The sequence below is a fragment of the Natator depressus genome, chromosome 1 (genome assembly GCF_965152275.1).
Source record: "Natator depressus isolate rNatDep1 chromosome 1, rNatDep2.hap1, whole genome shotgun sequence".
In the NCBI taxonomy this organism is placed as follows: Eukaryota; Metazoa; Chordata; order Testudines; family Cheloniidae; genus Natator; species Natator depressus.
In genome coordinates, this window is record NC_134234.1 from 202,786,240 (window position 1) to 202,806,393 (window position 20,154).

The 20,154-nt window shown below is 50.2% G+C and overlaps 1 protein-coding gene and 1 long non-coding RNA gene across 6 annotated transcripts in view; one reads left to right on the forward strand and one right to left on the reverse strand.

Annotated features, from left to right (window-relative positions):
• The window catches only part of GPR156 (G protein-coupled receptor 156), a 57,165-nt gene that overhangs the window by 26,115 nt on the left and 10,896 nt on the right, over positions 1 to 20,154 (reverse strand). Inside the window, exons 4-5 of the mRNA XM_074974607.1 lie at positions 6,861 to 6,995; positions 3,204 to 3,443 (exon numbers count right to left, since the gene is read on the reverse strand). Coding sequence (XP_074830708.1) covers positions 3,204 to 3,308 — 105 coding nt within the window. The 5' untranslated portion in view covers positions 3,309 to 3,443; positions 6,861 to 6,995. The remainder of the gene's footprint in view (positions 1 to 3,203; positions 3,444 to 6,860; positions 6,996 to 20,154) is intronic.
• Positions 7,624 to 19,937, forward strand: LOC142000400 (uncharacterized). 5 transcript variants are annotated; one of them, XR_012642237.1, is made up of 7 exons: positions 7,624 to 8,427; positions 11,800 to 11,906; positions 13,071 to 13,134; positions 14,977 to 15,094; positions 15,980 to 16,149; positions 16,902 to 17,030; positions 18,498 to 19,937. It is a non-coding gene; the product is annotated as an uncharacterized LOC142000400 (long non-coding RNA). The 5 variants fall into 5 exon arrangements; XR_012642236.1 differs by having other exon boundaries at positions 7,625 to 8,427; positions 16,023 to 16,149; XR_012642231.1 differs by lacking the exon at positions 15,980 to 16,149 and having other exon boundaries at positions 7,633 to 8,427.

A 20,154-nucleotide genomic window follows, 5' to 3' on the forward strand; every position in this document is an offset into this window, starting at 1 on the left:
AATTACACATAAGGCAGACATGCTCAGGTCACTCCTCCATAGCTGGAGTCCATTCTGCCTCCTAGCGCTAACAGGAGTAAACACTGGCTTGGAGCAATAAAACCAGCATTTACTATTAAAAAAAATATCCAGGGGACAGATCTGTGAACTGAGAAGCTTCACATAGTCACTTTCTGGGCCATAGCTGCACTTTGGCCCCAATCCCTGGCTATAGCACAGGAGCACACAGGAAGATCAAAATTGACTTTATGTCACCATTGCGCTCTCCTGATCCTAGGCCAGCTGTGTACAAAGCTGGTCCCTCTACACAAATCAGAGCAGTCTGAAAGCTGCTCTAATTTGTGCCAGCTGTCAGAGTCCCCAGGAGGCTGATATAGCAGCTAGGGATCAGTGGGAGGCCATGACACTCAGTCCTTGCCCTCCACACTGGCTGCAGGGACGAGGAGAGGAGGGCAGAGTAGCCATGACACAGGCTTGATGCTACTGACAGACCCCCCTACACGGGCGTGATCCTCCCATGGCCTTTTGCACCAGCTTTAGGACAGCTTTGTTCCAGCAGCGTGGTGAAAAGTGACTTGTATCAATAATGTAGGGGTGAAAGATGCTGGTAGCACCCACCTCCTGATGTTACTGTACTTCAAAGAGTGGTTTGTTGCTGATGGAGAGCTGCCATCAGTCCATCCATGAGTCATCCCCTTTCCCCTCTGGGCTATGCCTGAAGCCCAGAGGCCACTCTGGACACAGGCAAGCTGGGCAGCTGCCTCGGCTGGCAGATTTCTAAATGAACACTTCGGCTGTGTCTACACTACAGACCTTACAACAGCAGAGTTTTACCACTGCAGCTGCGTCGCTGTACGGTCTCCCGGGTAGCCGCTCTCTGCCAATGGGAGAGAAATCTCCCCCCAGCATAATTAAACCGCCTCCAAGGAGTGGCGGTAGCTCTGTGGGCGGGAGAGTGTCTCCCGCCCAACATAGCTCTGTCCACACCAGTGCTGTTGTCGGTGAAACTTATGTCAGATGGGGTGTGTGTGTTTATTTCACACCCCTGACCAACAAAAGTTTTACCAACAAAAGTGTTAGTGTAGACCAAAATCTTAATTAGTGCATGGCAAACTGGGGTGTGAATCTACCCCGCCCAGACTACCTGTCCATGTGGACCCTGCAGATGTGCGTTAACAGTTTCTTAATGCACTTTGATCTCCTCCTCTCTGAAACAGGGACTAGATCAAAGTGCATTAATGACTGTGCAGAAGCCCTGGCATGGAGCACACAGCTGGAGGGCCCAGCCCAGCAACAGCTGGGCCTGGCTCTGAGCTGCTGCTGGTCTCTCCCCAGGCAAGCTCGAGGATGAGGGGCCCTCCAGGGCAGGAGGCAATCAGGTATGTGACACCCCATGTCCCCCATCTGTCCCCTGCCCCTCCCCCCATACTACCCACTCCCCAGCTGTCCCCTACTTCACCCCACGTCCTAATCCCCCCTGTCCTAGCCTTCCTGGCCCCATCTCTCCCCCTATCCTAGCCTATCTACCCCCCCAAGGTTCTGCCCCCACATCTACCTTCCACCTCATCTGCCCCCTGATGCCTTAAGGTCTGCCCCCTCAGTCATTTCCCTCCCCCAGGGTCCTGTCCCACTGTGCCCTGCCGCCCTCCCAACCCTATCTGTCCTGGGGTGCTCCCCTCCAAGCTACTGGCCCCATTCTCTAGCATCCTGCCCCATCTGCCCCGTGACCTATCCCCCACGCTATCTGCCCCATGATCTACTCCCTGGCCTGTTTTCCTAGCCCCCCATCTTCCCTCTATGTCCTACTCCCCTAGCCCTTTTGTCCCCCCCATTATGTCCTGAACCTCACCCCGTCTGTCCCATGTCCTGGCCCCCATCCCCACCCCCTGTCCAGACTCCAGTCCCCCTGTATTATCCCCCATTGTTCCACCCATGTATTGAATAGCTACCCTCCCCCCCAGCCTCACATCAGGATGGCTTCCCCCCCAGAGCCTCACATCAGAATGGCTTCCCCCCCATCCTGGCACTTTGGATTGACACCCAGAGGGGTACACTTGAGATGGGGGGCCAGAGCTGAATGGAGATGGGGAACAGATGGAGCCGTACACTGCGAGTGCTCTTGGGGCTAGATCCCTAATGCAGGGTGGGGCTGGGCAGGGCTGCTGGCCCTTAGGGTTGGTGGAGCCCAGTGGGGGTCCTTCCCGAGCAGCCTGTTTATGGAGGAGCATGCTGCTATAAGGGAGTAGTGGGGGTGGGGGTCATAGTGATGTTCTGCCTAAGGCAGCAGATTGTCTTGAGCAGCCCCTGCCTGAAGCACGGCTGCAAACTCTTATCTCAGGAACCAGCTGGGGAAGTCTTGCACTGCTGTTCCTCTCCTCCACACACACACCAAAAACAATCCTGGCTCTGTTGGAGGTCCTAGGGCTCTGAACTCTGGGAGAGCATTTCAGTGGCAGGTGAGTGGAGTATAACTCATGGCCCAGACAGGGGAATATTAGTTGTAATAAAGCAGCCAGAGCTAGGGGAGCCAAAGAGCTTTAATCTTCTAATTAAAGGTCAGCGTGGGGGCTAGCACAGGGTTCAGTAGAAGGCCAATTGGCATTCATGCCCAGCTGGGCCCACGTGAACGCTGACAGGCACACAGACAGTAGCTCCAGACTGGAAACAGTGGCTTACATTCTTCTTCCAAAATTATATCAGAATAGATTTAGCCAACTAAGACCATTCCTGTGTCATCCCCAAGAGCTCAATGACTTACGGGGCAGGGGAGGGGAGGTCCCATCTATTATCGGCTTTGGCTTTTAATTAAATCCCTCTTTATTAATATTTGACAGGTACTTTGAAGTTCCAGGGAAGGTGGGAGGTCAAGGGGACGGAACATCATTTCAGTTCCACACTCACATTAGCTCACTGGGAAAGATTCTTTCAAATTCCTTGGCTGTTTCCCCAGGCTGGTTCCTTACACTCTACCCGCCAAGCTTTTACCCAGACAAGTTTTAAAGACCGCAAGTATTGGGGTTTCCTTCCTTTCCCTTGGGAGACTGCTCCACAAGCCAAGAGTCCTTACTCCCACTGGGGAGAAGTTTCCCCTAGGAAGTTTTCTAGTGTGCTCCTCCTCCTCAGAGGCCGCCCCCAAACTCATTCCTCTGCGTAGAACCTGGCATTCAAGGTCAGAGCAGCCCAGTCCCCATCTTGGTACGTACAATCGTTATCGTGCAGAGATCCCGCAGGGTCCTCTGCCTCCGCGCCTGGCTGTTCCAACTGGAGTAGCTGTCACACAAGTCAGAGCAGTTGAATCCAGGCTCCATAGCACATCCTTAGTCTTCATTCAGCCCTGTTTTCTGGGCAGCGGGGAAGCCAGCAGTCAGTCCTGCAGTGGAAGGGAGGCCAACACTGGGCCAAGTTCCTCCAGCAGCTCACGTTTTTCCAGTGACAATAACAACCTTAAAAAGAACAGGAATACTTGTGGCACCTTAGAGACTAACAAATTTATTAGAGCACAAGCTTTTGTGAGCTACAGCTCACTTCATCAGATGCACAGAATGGAACATATAGTAAGATATATACATACATATATATATATATATACACATACAGATAAGTTGGAAGTTACCATACAAACTGTGAGAGGCTAATTAGTTAAGATGAGCTATTATCAGCAGGAGAAAAAAAAAAAAACTTTTGTAGTGATAATCAAGACAGTTGACAAGAAGGTGTGAGGATACTTAACTTAAGGAAATAGATTCAATATGTGTAATGACCCAGCCACTCCCAGTCTCTATTCAAACCCAAGTTAATAGTATCTAGTTTGCATATTAATTCAAGCTCAGCAGTTTCTCCTTGGAGTCTGTTTCTGAAGCTTTTCTGTTGCAAAATTGCCACCCTTAAATCTTTTATTGAGTGGCCAGAGAGGTTGAAGTGTTCTCCTACCGGTTTTTGAATGTTATGATTCCTGATGTCAGATTCTGTGGGTTAGCATGTTGTTCAGAGGTGTGTTGGAAATACTGTTTGAGTCGGAGACGTTGAAAGTAAGATTCTAGGTCACCACAGAACTGTATCATGCTCGTGGGCCTGGAGGGACAAAAGGAGAGGCCCCGAGATAGGACAGACTCTTCTGCTGAGCTAAGAGTACAGCTGGAAAGATTAACAATATTGCTGGGTGGGTTGAGGGAACCACTGTTGTGGCCCCTTGTGGCATGTAGTAGTTTAAATAGTTTAGTGTCCCTTTTCTTTTGTAGAGAAGCAAAGTGTGTGTTGTAAATGGCTTGTCTAGATTTTGTAAAAATACTAACCCACAGAATCCTTCCTACCAACACTACAAAAAGAAGGATTCTGCGTGGACTCCTCCTGAAGGTCGAAAGAACAGACTGGACTTCTACATAGAGTGCTTCCGTCGACGTGCACGGGCTGAAATTGTGGAAAAGCAGCATCACTTGCCCCATAACCTCAGCCGTGCTGAACACAATGCCATCCACAGCCTCAGAAACAACTCTGACATCATAATCAAAAAGGCTGACAAAGGAGGTGCTGTCGTCATCATGAATAAGTTGGAATATGAACAAGAGGCTGTTAGGCAGCTCTCTAACTCCACATTCTACAGGCCATTATCCTCTGATCCCACTGAGGGTCACCAAAAGAAACTACACCATCTGCTCAAGAAACTCCCTGAAAAAGCACAGGAAAAGATCTGTGCAGACACATGCCTAGAACCCCGACCAGGGGTATTCTATCTGCTACCCAAGATCCATAAACCTGGAAATCCTGGACACCCCATCATCTCAGGCATTGGCAACCTGACAGTGGGATTGTCTGGCTATGTGGACTCTCTCCTCAGGCCCTACGCTCCCAGCTACCTTCGAGACACCACTGACTTCCTGAGGAAACTACAATCCATCGGTGATCTTCCAGAAAACACCCTCCTGGCCACTATGGATGTAGAAGCCCTCTACACCAACATTCCACACAAAGATGGACTACAAGCCGTCAAGAACACTATCCCCGATAATGTCACGGCAAACCTGGTGGCTGACCTGTGTGACTTTATCCTCACCCACAACTATTTCACATTTGGGGACAATATATACCTTCAAGTCAGCAGCACTGTTATGGGTACTCACATGGCCCCACAGTATGCCAACATTTTTATGGCTGACTCAGAACAACACTTCCTCAGCTCTCGTCCCCTAATGCCCCTACTCTACTTGCGCTACATTGATGACATCATCATCATCTGGACCCATGGAAAAGAAGCCCTTGAGGAATTCCACCATGATTTCAACAATTTCCATCCCACCCTCAACCTCAGCCTAGACCAATCCACACAAGCGGTCCATTTCCTGGACACTACAGTGCTAATAAGAGATGGTCACATAAACACCACCCTATACCGGAAACCTACTGACCGCTATACTTACCTACATGCCTCCAGCTTCCATCCAGGACACACCACGCGATCCACTGTCTACAGCCAAGCTCTAAGATACAACCGCATTTGCTCCAATCCCTCAGACAGCGACAAACAAGATGTCTATCAAGCATTCTTAAAACTACAATACCCACCTGCTGAAGTGAAAAAACAGACTGACAGAGCCAGAAGAATACCCAGAAGTCACCTACTACAGGACGGGCCCAACAAAGAAAATAACAAAGAACGCCACTAGCCATCACCTTCAACCCCGAACTAAAACCTCTCCAGCGCATCATCAAAGATTTACAACCTATCCTGAAAAATGATCCCTCACTCTCACAGATCTTGGGAGACAGACCAGTCATCGCTTACAGACAGCCCCCCAACCTGAAGCAAATATTCACCAGTAACCACACAACAAAAACACTGACCCAGGAACCTATCCTTGCAACAAAGCCCAATGCCAACTCTGTCCACACATTTATTCAAGTGACACTATCATAGGACCTAATCACATTAGCCCACGCCATCAGGGGCTCATTCACCTGCACATCTACCAATGTGATATATACCATCATGTGCCAGCAATACCCCTCTGCCATGTACATTGGCCAAATCGACAGTCTCTACACAAAAGAATAAATGGACACAAATCTGACATGAGGAATCATAACATTCAAAAACCGGTAGAAGAACACTTCAACCTCTCTGGCCACTCAATAAAAGATTTAAGGGTGGCAATTTTGCAACAGAAAAGCTTCAGAAACAGACTCCAAGGAGAAACTGCTGAGCTTGAATTAATATGCAAACTAGATACTATTAACTTGGGTTTGAATAGAGACTGGGAGTGGCTGGGTCATTACACATATTGAATCTATTTCCTTAAGTTAAGTATCCTCACACCTTCTTGTCAACTGTCTTGATTATCACTACAAAAGTTTTTTTTTTTTTCTCCTGCTGATAATAGCTCATCTTAACTAATTAGCCTCTCAGTTTGTATGGTAACTTCCAACTTATCTGTATGTATATATATATATCTTACTATATGTTCCGTTCTGTGCATCTGATGAAGTGAGCTGTAGCTCACAAAAGCTTGTGCTCTAATAAATTTGTTAGTCTCTAAGGTGCCACAAGTACTCCTGTTGTTTTTGCGGATACAGACTAACACACCTGCTACGCTGAAACCTGTCAATAGCAACCTTGAAATTCATCTCATTTCCCCCATGTCTGAGGTGTGCCAGGGGGCTTTCAACCAGTGACACTGTTACACACAACCACAGTTGTGTGGTGGCAACCATTTAACAGGCATTCTCTGTCACAGCAGGAACCCACACCGTACGTGTGCAAACCTCCACCTCCCCACACCCAGCCAAGGCAGTGTCTTGTTGGCTGTCCATACCGGTCTGCATAAATCAGCTGTATTGATCCTCTTCAAATAACATGACAATCTTACTGTTTCATCACCAGGTGGCAGCCTCCTCCACTGTTGTATGGATACAGCCCCAGCTTCTCCCCACTCCCCAAACTGCTGTAGGTCCGCAATGAAGACAGCGCCTGTGGGCCACAGAGAAGGCCATTAACCCTGTAACTGAAATGAACAGCAATGATTACAGGCGCCGGTTATTTGAGATGGCACATGGAGTAAAATGCACCGTCTCTAGGGTCCATATGGTTTAAATAATTAGTATTTAACACTTATATCACAGTAGTGCCCTGAGGCCCTGATCAGGATTGGGGCCCCTTGATGCTGGGTACTGCACAAGCTCATGCCAAGACACAGCCCCAAAGGACTGATTGTCTAGAAGTTATTAAATCATTCGTAGCCGGGAGTATTTCTGAGCAAGGGGGCAGTGGGGAATTTAGCAGGGCTGCAGAACTTTAGAAGGCTGTCCACATGGGTGGAGGGTATCATAGGCAGGGAGAGGCTGTGCCTCCCCAAACAGCCTAGCGTTGCCCCGCCCACACTCTGCCCCCAGGCCAGGCCCCCTCCTGTAGTTCCCAGCGCTCTGCCCTGGCTGGCCCAGGCTGGCTGGGGCTGGCTGGCCTGCCTCCCGCAGGGACTGGGGGTGGCTGGTGCTGGGGCCGTGCTGCCCACCTGGCACTCAGACCGCACCGTCCGGCATTCTGGGGCTGGCCGCACAGGAGCTGGAGGTGCTCCAGCCACACTGCCTGGGCCTCTGGGGCTGGGGATGCTGCGCCGCGAGAGCACTTGCAAGAGGGGAATCCCCTGCAGGATTTCATTCTGGTGCAGGAGGGAAAGAACAGAGTCATGGAGTTGAAGGCCAGAAGGGTCTACTAGGTCATCTGGGCTGACATCCAATGTATCATAGGCCACCAACGCTGTCACACCCCAATGGCCCCCCATCCCTCAGGGAGTCTTCAGGGAAGGCAGATCTGCATTGTACGTGGCTAACACTGTTGCAAGCATTGCAAAGCATTTTGGGGAGGGTCAACGATGTGTGAGTGGAGAGTGGACGTTTCCTTTGCAGAATACGAGAGGCCGGGGGGGAGAAAGAAGAAGAGCAGAGAACGGGTTAACTCAACACTTCAGCTAGCTCCATGTGAAGATAAGACGCTGGCCCCGGCCCAAGGTCACAGGCTTGACGAGAAATCAGCAGCTGCCCAGCCGTGAGAAGAGGAGAACTAAGTTGAGCAGAGCTGCAGAGATAGCAGCGAGAACAGTGAGAGCAAATGAGATGGCGACAGCGAAGGCCAATAGAAGGGAAAACAAAGTCTCCGGAGCCGGGATGTTTTGGGAAACCGAGGAGGCCACAGCAAGCCGGTTTGGACTGGCATAAAGAGCACCAGAAGCAGAGGTCCCTGAGTGGACTACCTCCCTGCCTGTCCCCTCCCCATCCCCCCAAGGAGCCCAGGACTTAAAACCCTCCTGAGAGCTGGAGCAACTCGGAGAGCACAGCAGATCCTTGGATGGCCTGGGCCCAGGACAGCACTCCCGTCCACCTCCCACCCCCCTTCTTCTGACATTACACCCAGACTTGGCCAGTCTGGGTCGTGCATGTGTGAGTATGAAAGTGGGTTAGGGCTTGGGGCATTAACGCTTTCTTTCTTCCCCTGAGTGACGTGGGAGCATTCCCAACACTCTGTTGTTATTTTATTATTTTATTAATAAACCTTTTAAATTTAGACACTTGGTGTGCCTCGTCATCTCCTCCCCAAAAAGATCCTGTGGCCCCAGCCTGATCAACTGTGGCCCCAGGCAGACTGGTAATGAAAATCTGTCACAACGCTACCCAGCACCTACCACTAAACCCAACAATGGAAATGAGACCAAAGAAAATAAGATCCATAGGAGACTAGATTATTACGGGCTCCAGGCATAGAATAGGAGGGAGCAAGGTGCACCAGTGCTCAAGGCCCCTGAAATGGCAGGGAAATGATTCAGTCAGATATACTCAGATAATCCTGCAAGAGACCTATACCCACAGAATGCAGAGGAAGGTGAAAACCCCCCAAGGTCACTGCTAGTCTGATCTGGGGGAAAATTCCTTCCTGACTCCACATATGGCGATCGGTTAGACCCTGAGCATGTGAGCAAGAACCAGCCAGCCAAGCATGAACTTGAGAATAGAGAAAGCGAATACTCTGTGCCATCCCAGAGCCCTGGCTGCCCTGCCCAGTGTCCCATCTCCAGCCATCATCATCCCTGATCCTTCTGAGGAAGAATATATTTAAAACCTGCCCTCTCAGAATACATTGGGGAAAAACAGCTGGACCCCTGAAGCATGACACTTAGGGGCACAGGGCCATGAACAGGACGTGAGCCCTGGGTTGTTGGGCCTGTCCCCCCACCATCACAAGCAACCCTGGCATACAACTGCTCTCAGAAATTTGTCCAGCTCTTCTTAAAATGAATTATGTCGTTTGCTCCCACAACTCCACCCCTCTGTTAGAAACCTTTACATTTCCTGTCTAAATTTGTTCGTGGCCAGGTTATAGCCATTTTTTTGGTGCCAACATTGTCAGTTAACTTAAATAGCACCTCACCCTCCATGGTATTTACCCCTACCGTATTTCTAGAGAGAAATCATATCCCCTTTGCCTTCTTTTTGCTAGTCTAAACAAGCCAAACTCTTCCAGTCTCCTCTCATAAGACAGGCCCTCCATTCCCCTGATTACCCTAGTAGCTCTTCTCTGCAGCTGTTCCAATTTAAATTCAGACATGGGTGACTAGAATTGTACACCGTATTCCAAACGAGGTCTTACCAGTGGCTTGAACAAGCACACCAGAAAGAGCCCTTCTGCGGAGGCCCATCCCTGCTCAGATTCGGAGTTTTGGGGGTGCAATACTGACTCTGTCACACGACTCTTCTTGCTCCCATGCAGAAGAGGGGGCTCTCCAGTGAGAGCACCCTTCAGGTTCCATGTGCAGGGCTACAGTCTATGCAGCATCATGAACTGGCTGCTTTCAGCAATGATCTCATTATTTAGCAGCAGAAGAATTCCAGGGCAAATCTATACTGGATCCTTCCATGGGGGCTGCAGCTGACTTCTTGGGGATTCATCTCATTCCAGCAAATAACAAATTCATTAAATAAACAAAGGAATAACACAAGCAGCAACACAAGCACCTGAAATTTAATGCAATTTAAGTATGGTCTTAAGTGCTTTATTTAACAGGGAAGAGATTACTCGCATGCTTAAATTAAACATAATTTCAGTCTGGAAATAAAGCGTAAAATTTAGCAGAGATTAATTAGCCATTGGAACAATTACCCAGGGTTGTGGTGGATTCTCCATCACTGACAATTTTTAAATCGAGATTGGATGTTTTACCAAAAGATCTGCTCTGGGAATTATTTGGGGGAAGTTCTATGGCTTGTGTTGTACAGGGGGTCAGACTAGATGATCACAATGGTCCCTTCTGGCTCTGAAATCTATGGACCTATGAATATGCGTAAATGCTTTGCTGAATGGGGGTCTGAGTGACAGTTTAGCTATCGACACTGGACCAGTCTATTTATTAAGTAGGATTAAAAGTCTAACATCTCTAAATTTTTTCTCTCTCGCAGCGCTCTGGCTGCCGGGTATTACATCATGTCACTCTGCAATGGTTCTCCTCATCACCTTAGCTTCTATTTCCTCTTTAATTCTTTGTTGTGGGGTTTTAACAGCCCTCATTACCATTTTAGATATGAGGTCATACTTCTATTCAAGCATCCTTATTCAATTAGCATGGGCAACATTTTTAATTGGCTTCCGCTGCACAACCAGAGGTGAGTCCAGTGCAGTTAGCAGTTGTAGAAGAGGGACAGAAGGGTGGCAGATCATTATTTATTTGCTCATAACAATAGATGAGGTGAGTGCAAAATTCAGACTTTTCTCCTAGCTGCTGTTTAACAGCGATGTATCTTCACAACTGTAGCCTAAATGCAAATCAGGTTCATTGGCATGTAGACGGCCTTTCCTTCATGACCTTCCTTTGTTTTCTCCACTGCACTGCTAGCTTCCCCGATATAAAAATTAATTCCCTTTGGTCAGAAATATGGCCAGATTCTGGGATCATTCCTCATGCAAAACTCTTACGGACTTCAGTGTGTAAGGAAGAACTGGGTGAAAACTGAAAAAGGGTCTCATGATTTGACTTACGATTATTACGTTTTATTTTAGATGATCAAGGCTCATATTGCCACAGAACCTAAGGGCAGGTTCTCAGCTAGTGTAATTGGTGTAGATTCTGATTCACATCATCTGAGAATCTGGCCCCCAGTAAATTAAAACATCTACACAGGATTATCTGTATTTGTGAGGTATCCATTCCAGCATGGAACTAAGCCCCACACCTCTGCAGCCAAAAAGCAGGAGGGCTGCCTCGTAAGTGAAAAGAGAAGCTACTGTTTCAGTAGTTATCCTATCTGAGCCTATTATTAAAAGGCTTATGGACCAAAATTGTACGTGTGCAACGAGGTACCCACAGCACCCCTCCAGATTCAGGCTGTTGGCCCCTCTCCTCCATTAATCAGGGACACTTCAGTCTGGTGCAACACCCATGTTCTTTATTCATGATCAGTTTCCCACCCCCAGGTTCCAACTAGATACAGGCTTTACAACTGCTTGGCCTACCACAGGCCTGGCCAGCAACAGACTAGGAGGCTCCTACTCCCTCTGAACCTGACCTCGCACTCTTAGTCCCTTTCTCTCACTTCCTTCCAGGCTTATAGCTAGCTCCTCCTAATGAGGCTGGCAGGTGTGGTCAGTTACTAGGCAAACATAGGGCAGTTTCCCCAACACTAATTCAGTCTCCCTGATTGGGGCAGGAATCGAAGGAGCTGATTAAGGGCTTCTGTAGCAGCACCCCTGCCACAATCTGACACAGAATTTTTTTCCTTCTGAGATATCCCATTCAAATACCAACACAATTCTGCTCTTTCAAGAATCCAGCTGTGATGTGGCAGACCAGGTGACAGCTCATGCCAAGACCCCTCAGTCTCAACTGAATACTGACCATTACATAGCTGGAAGCCATCTGGCTCACCTGTGGGTTAGTATTGTTAAAAATGGTATTAGAATTATAAGAATGTGTTAAGCTTTTAAGAAATGTGTGTGAGTTGCTGCATGCATTAATCTCACTTATAACATCTGTATCCCATGATATAAGGTCATGGGCAGTGGGTGAACCCCTGGCTAGCCCCGCCCCGCCCCTTCTGCCCAAGGCCACGCCCCTTCCATGCCCACCGGAGCCCAGCCCCCCCGTGGCCACTGTCCCCTGTCCCAGGCTAGTGCCCTCAGCCCCGCCCCCTGCCACACCAGGCAGGGCGGCCCCAGCCCCCGAGTGCCGGACAGCATGGCCCCAGCCTCCCCAGGCTACGCCGCCCGGTCCGACCCCTGGCAGGCCGGCTCCCTCTCCCCTGAAGCTGCCTCCAGGCTGAGCTGCCAGCTCCAGCCCCAGTGCTGGGTGGGCAGACAGGCAGGCAGCGCAGCCCCAGCGCCTGGAGGATGGATGGCGTGGCATGGCCCCAGGGGTGCACCGCAGCCCCCAGCCTGCCCGCCCCAGCCTCTGGCACAAAGGGGATGGCCTTACAGAAGGCAGGATGGGGCCTGAGCATGGGTGGGGACACATCAGGCTGTTTGGGAAGGCAGAGCCTTCCCATGCCTATGATACCCGCCGCCCATGTATAAGGTAATATGTAAGAGGTTTGCTCTGTTAACTGTAAATCACCAGACAGGAGAGAAGCATTAGCAAGTGTGAAATAACATCTCCTGTTGGAAACTGGTATCTTCTGCCCAACCAAGGGAGGCCCATCAGCACCAGCGAACCATTGTGAAACATCAGAGGACAAAAGATTTTGTTGATTGCCCCCCCACCCGCACCCCACGAAGAGGAGCTGTACAAGTAAATTGCTCCCAACAGCTGAATTGACAATTCAAAGCAGAAGAGGGCAAGGAATAAAAATCCCTTCCTGACAAGGAAGAAGTGCATCTTTTACACTGCTTCAAATCTGAGGGGCAAGGATTACTAAACATAAGCAAAAGATCCCCAGTGCTTGGCCTGGGTTAGCCCGAAAGGACATAGAGAACTTGCTTATTATAGAATCTTCTATTACTTTTTTAAACTTAAGATTGGAACTCATTTGTGTGTATCTATGTTTACCTCCTTTAATCTTGTAAATAACTCATTTCCTTTTCCAATAAAATAAATCTTTAGATAGTTATAGGATCAGCTACAAGCATTGTCTTTGGGGAGAGATCTAAGACACAACTGACATTGGGTAAGTGACTAGTCCTTTGGGACTGGGAGTAACCTGAATACTGTTGTGATTTTTTGGTGTAAGGGACTGTCTATGACAATGGTAAGCTTACCTGGCTGACAAGATAGATCAGAGTACCCAAACCATTGCTACTTTGACTTCAGATCACTGCAGCAATTCCCACTTATATATCCCAGGGTGAGTCATTGAGGGTTTTTTATATAAATCAATGTAGAATTTTATAAACCAGTGCACAGATGACAGGTTGAACAAATAAAAAGGGATACTGTTGCAGAAAAAGTTTGATTTGGATTTAATCTAACCAATGCACAGTGTGCCAGAGCCCACAGACATGGTATCACGACACAGAGAACTACAGAGAGATAGGCACACCCATGGCAAACAATCCATGTAATATCAATAGCCCAGATCATGCCTGGGCATTCTCCCACTGTGTGTAGATTTCTCCCTGCCCATGAGAAGGTCAGTGGAGCCACGCGGACAGAGAGGGAGCCAGAGAAAGCAGGCAGGGGACTCTGGAGCTGGTGCAAATACAGGACTGCTGCATGGGTGGCACTGGTCCTTACCAGATCTCCCAGACACCAGTACTTTAATATCTCAGAAGATCTGTATGATCTGGAGGCCAAAGCCCCTGTTTCTTCCACAGAGAGGCAAACCCCATCCCGCCTCACCATGAAGAAGTTCATAGGAACCTCTAAAGAAGCTCATGGAGTTCCTGCACAGATGGTTGGGATTTCCCTGGTTGGGGTACAAGTTGGGCCACTAGCAGAGTAGGGCCTGTCCCAAGTGACTGGGCCAAGCTCTTTAGAAAGGAAATAAGTTAGCTCTGTGACTTCCCCCGAAGGGGTCACCCCAGTAGTCTTGCACACCTAATAACAGATGGCCATGAGCGTCTATCAGCAAGGAAAGCAAAAGTTGCAGTGTGAATCCCATATGCTCACATCTTTATTCTAAGACCAAATTTCTTCTAACAAGGTGAGCCTCACAATCCCCAAAGAGGGCCAGGTTGTATGCTTTGCTCCCTGCCCTGCACAGGGACCTGTGTAGAGCCGCACCATCCCTGAACTCTCCAGGCATCTGGGATTCTCTCTAGCACAGGGAATCTGACTGACAGTGCAGAAAGCCGGGGAGGCTCTCTGTATACTTCCCCGGCCCACGCAAGCCCTGCCCGCAGCGGCACACGTGGGCCATGCTGTTTGTTAGCAACTGAATACAAAATAGTATCTGAGAAATTCTCAACAAAGGAACTCCTCTCACACAGGATGCAGGGCTGGGTGGGAATGGGGGAAGGGGCACCCATATACCCATCCAGCCAGGTGTGGGGGATTCTCCATCACTGACTATTTTTAAATCAAATTGAATGTTTTTCTAAAATACCTGTTCTCGGAATTATTTTGGGGGAGTTCTGTGCTACATGGGAGGTCAGACTAGCTTATCACAATGATCCCTTAGAATCCATGAATCTAAAAGGGAGCTTTGGGTTAAAAAAAAAAAAAAAAAAAAAAAAGTGTGGAAGCCCAGAGATCTAGCGAGAGCTCTGCTTCAGGAACAACGTGGAGAGCTGGCAGGGAATCAGAGCCTTTGTCCAGGAATCAAAGTTCAAAGCAGGCTTTGCGTTCCTGTGCACTGCTGCCCCTTCGCAAGGGAAGAGGATTCTTCAAACTTTCCAAGGTCCTAGCCTCTCAGAAACACTTTCACGCTATTGTGCAAAAGGATTCAGTGCTGTTTCCATGAAAGCTGGTCACCAAGGACAATTAGCACTCATTAGCATGCAATAAAGTGCTGATGTGAATATTGCCAAAAGGCAACAGCCATCTCATTTGCTCTCCTTCCTCTAATTAGAGCTTGTGGAAATCACACTGCTTCCTTTCACGGAAGCCCAGGAAAGCAAGGAGCATCAATCAAGTTTCAGAAAGCTGCCAGGCGAACAGGAGATGATGACTCCTTTAAGGCCCCAGTGGTAAGTCCAACATGGCAGCCCCCAGCAGCAGAACTCTATGTGACAGTGCCGTGGAACAGGGGTGGGGCGGGGACCATAGCCCTCCCACTTTTTGAAAGTGGACAGGCCTGTCCCATCCACTTTTCCCCACAGCAGCCCCAGCCCCCCGGCCAGGCCAGCAGCTGGTGTGGGCCATGCAAACCCTCCACCTGCCTGCAATGAAGAGGGGCTGAGAGCAGCCCCTGGCCCATGTCCTTGCCCAGCCCAGGGCAGGTGGACGTGCAAGGTCTGCGACTTCATGCCAGCTCCCCACAGCTGCCTGCGTGGCTCTTCCCAACCTGCCTCTGGCCTGAGAGGGGGACCTCAGAGCCACAGCCCGGCCTTGGGACGAGCCGCACAGGCAGCTGTGGGGAGCCTGTGTCCCTCCGCCTGCCCTGAGTTGGGGCCCAGGGCCAGGGGCTGGTCTTGGTGGACCCCCCCCCCACTGCAGGCAGGTGGAGGGGCTGCATCGCAGCTCTCCACAGCTGCCTGCAAGTCTCTTATCATGGCAGGTGGTGGCTCCGAGGCCCCTCCACGGCCAGAGCCAGGTCGGGGAGAGCCATGTGGGCAGCTGTGGGGAGCCTGGGTCCCTCCGCCTGCCTTGGGCAGGGGGTCTGCTTTTGGCCCCACCCCAGCTTCTGGCTTGGCCAGGGGCGGGACCTCTGGGGAAGAGGCAGGGCCTCAGGGGGGGAAGAGGAGGACAGGGCCTCGGGGGTGGGGGCACCTGCCCCGCCCCCTTTTGGGAAGGCTCTGACGCCCTTGCTATGCAATGGCCAGTGCTGCAGTGTAAATCACATCACTCCACAGTGATAATTAGGGCTGGTGCACTGACACTTGCAGTTCACTGCTGCACTTGGCTCTAATCAGGAAGCTCGGGCGGCCATCTTGTCAGCTCTCATACACAAAACAGGGCTGTCACATCAATGAGAAGCCCCAGAGTGTTGCACGAGGCGGCGGTGGTGGTGATGATGCAGCAGGTGGTGCCCTTCCTCCAAGTTGGCGTTGAACTAATGCTGCAATGTGTCAAGTTAACAACAGTGAGTCAGGTTTATGTGCAGGTATCTGTGTTTTCTGACGGGGACTGTGATGGGTCATGTGCCCCACACTACCCCACAGGGGGTTAATAGAGCCCTAGGGAGTCTGCGCAGGAGGCAGCCAATTAGGGAGGGGCTGCGAGAAGCAGCCAATCAGGGCTGGGCTGGCCCATACAAGAAGGGCTGCAGAGCTAGCAGCTTCAGTCACTCCTTGTAGCTTGAAGAGGGAAAACTGGTTGCCTTGCAGGAGCTAGCACCTTCACAGAGCAGTGCTGGGAGTGGGAGTGGGAGTGGGAGTGGGAGTGGGAGTGGGAGTGGGAGTGGGAGTGGGAGTGGGAGTGGGAGTGGGAGTGGGAGTGGGAGTGGGAGTGGGAGTGGGAGTGGGAGTGGGAGTGGGCTCGAGCTCCCAGCTCCCAGCTCCCAGCTGGCATACTGAAGCCCTGAGACATGGGCGGAGAAGGTGCTGGGGCTGCCAGGAAGTGACCCAGGGAAGTAGACTAAGGGGTTGGAGGGGAATGCAGCATGTGGCTGCCATCTACAGGGTCCTGGGGTCAGGACCTAGAATAGTGAGTGGGTGCAGGTCCCCCTGGTCCCCACTCACCACTGGGGAAGTGGATGGACAGTGGACTGCCATTCCCACAGAAGTGGGGACAGGGCTGGCTCTAGGTTTTTTCTGATCTGAGAGCACAACTGCCCAAGCAAAAAAAAAAAAAAAAAATGTCTGGAATGCTGCCCCTGGAATTATTCCACCCCAGGTATGTGCTTGCTTTGCTGGTGCCTAGAGCTGGTCCTGAGTGGGGAGCACAGAGCGCAGCATAGCCGGAGGGCTGCGTCATGAAGAGGATGCTGTGGTCCTGGGACATCCAGCAGAGGGCGTCACAGTGGTGAGTCACACCCATCACATGGACACAAAACTAAAGCACGTTGATTGTTTGTGAGTTGTCTTCCCCCCCCCCCCACTCCTTTTCTGGGCTTCTGTCACTTTGATGTATTTACATGAATATAGCTGAAAGGGTTTTGATACTGGAAACCCATAGTCTCCAATTTCAGGCCAGGTCTACACTACAGACCTATATCGGTATAACTACGTTGCTCAGGGGTATGAAAAATCCACACCCCTGAGCGATGTAGTTATACCAATCTAACTCCCCCATGTAGACAGAGCTATGTCGACAGGATGGCTTCTCCCATCGACATAGCTACTGCCTCTTGGGGAGGTGGATGAACTACGCTGACAAGAGAAAATTTCCCCTTGGTGTAGTAGCCTCTTCACTTAAGCGCTTCAGCTTCTAAGGCTATGTCTACGCTATGAAATTAGGTCAAATTTATAGAAGTCGGTTTTGTAGAAAGCGTTTGTACACAGTCAATTGTGTGTGTCCCCACACAAATGCTCTAAGTGCATTTAGTTGGCATTTAGTCGGCAGAGTGCGTCCACAGTACCGCAGCAACAGTCGACTTCAGGAGCATTGCACTGTGGGTAGCTATCCCACAGTTCCTGCAGCCCACTTGAGCCCATTTGAATTCTGGGTAGAAATCCCAATGCCTGATGGGGCAAAAACATTGTCACGGGTGGTTCTGGGTACATATCGTCAGGCCTCCCTTCCCTCCCTCCCTCCGTGAAAGCAACAGCAGACAATCGTTTTGCGCCTTTTTTCCTGGGTTACCCGAGCAGGCGCCATACCATAGCAAGCATGGAGCCTGCTCAGCTCACCGTATGTCTCCTGGGTGCTGGCAGACACAGTACTGCACTGCTACACAGCAGCAGCTCATTGCCTTTTGGCAGCAGACAGTGCAGTATGACTGGTAGCCATCGTCGCCATACTCCAAGGTGCTCTTTTAGCCGACCTCAGTGAGGTCGGTCAGGAGCGCCTGGGCAAACATGGGAGTGATTCAGCCAGGTCATTTCCCTTTTAAGTTTAGGCTCATGGCAATTCAGTCCTGCCGGCAGTCCTACTGCACCGTCTTCTAATGAGCAGCCAGGAGACTATGATGGCCAGCAATCATACTGCACTGTCTTCTGCCGAGCACCCAGGAGATGACGATGGCCAGCAGTCGTACTGCACTGTCTGCTGCCAGCAAGATGTATAAAGATAGATGAAGTGGATCAAAACAAGAAATAGACCATATTTGTTTTGTATTCATTTTCTCCTCCCTCCCACTGAAAAATCAACGACCTGCTAAACCCAGGGTTTTGAGTTCTATCCTTGAGGGGGCCATTCTGTTTCTCTTTGATGCAAAGCCACCCCCTTTGTTGATTTTAATTCCCTGTAAGCCAACCCTGTAAGCCATGTCGTCAGTCGCCCCTCCCTCAGTCAGCAACGGCAGACAATCGTTTCATGACTTTTTTTCAGCACAGACGCCATAGCACTGGGAACATGGAGCCCGCTCAGATCACCGCGGCAATTATGAGCACTATAAACACTGTACACATTATCCAGCAGGATATGCAGAACCATAACCTGCAAGAAAAGCGAAACCAGGCAAGGAGGAGGTGACTGCAGCGCGGTGACAAGAGTGATGGGCACACGGACATAGAATTCTCACAAAATACGGGCCCCTGCAATGTGTATAACATGGAGTCAATTGGGCAGGTTCATGGCATGGAACGCCAATTCTGGGCCCGGGAAACAAGCACAGAGTGCTGGGACTGCATAGTGTTGCAGGTCTGGGATGATTCCCAGTGGCTGTGAAACTTTTGCATGCATAAGGGCACTTTCATGGAATTTTATGATTTGCTTTCCCCTGCCCTGAAGCACAAGAATACCAAGATGAGAGCAGCCCTCACAGTTCACAAGCAAGTGGCGATAGCCCTCTGGAAGCTTGCAACGCCAGACAGCTACCGGTCAGTTGGGAATCAATTTGGAGTGGGCAAATCTAGTGTGGGGGCTGCTATGATGTAAGTAGCCAATGCTATCACTGAGCTGCTGATATGAAGGGTAGTGACTCTGGGAAATGTGCAGGTCATAGTGGATGGCTTTGCTGCAATGGGATTCCCTAACTGTGGTGGGGCCATAGACAGAACCCATATCCCTGTCTTGGCACCGAAGCACCAAGGCAGCCAGTACATAAACCGAAAGGGGTACTTTTCAATGGTGCTGCAAGCACTGGTGGATCACAAGGGACGTTTCACCAACATCAACGTGGGATGGCCGGGAAAGGTACATGACGCTTGCATCTTCAGGAACTCTTGTCTGTGGAAACAGCTGCAGCAAGGGACTTACTTTCCGGACCAGAAAATAACCGTTGGGGATGCTGAAATGCCTATAGCTATCCTTGGACGCAGCCTACCCCTTAATGCCATGGCTCATGAAGCCATACACAGGCACCCTGGACAGTAGTCAGGAGCTGTTCAACTATAGGCTGAGCAAGTGCAGAATGGTGGTAGAATGTACATTTGGATGTTTAAAAGTGCACTGGCGCAGTTTACTGACTCAGTTAGACCTCAGCAAAACCAATATTCCCATTGTTATTACTGCTTGCTGTGCACTCCACAATAATCTGTGAGAGTAAGGGGGAGACGTTTATGGCAGGGTGGGAGGTTGAGGCAAATAGCGTGGCTGCTGATTATGCCCAGCCAGACACCAGGGCAGTTAGAAGAGTACAGGAGGGCGCGGTGCGCATCAGAGAAGCTTTGAAAACCGGTTTCAGGAATGGCTACGGTGTGACAGTTCTGTTTGGTTCTCCTTGATGGAAACCTCCCCTGGTTTCACTCTACTTTCCTGTAAGCTAAGCACCCTCCTCTCTCCCCTTCGATCACAGCCTGCAGAGGCAATTAAGTCATTGTTCCTTCATGTTCATGCATTCTTTATTTATTCATCACACAAATATGGGGATAACTGCCAAGGTAGCCTGGGAGGGGTAGTGGAGGAGGGAAGCACCGAGTGGGGTGGTGGAGGAGGGAAGGACATGGCCACACAGCACTCTAAAACTTATTGAATGCCAGCCTTCTGTTGCTTGGACAATCCTCTGGGGTGGAGTGGCTGGGTGCCAGAGGACCCCCCCACCGTG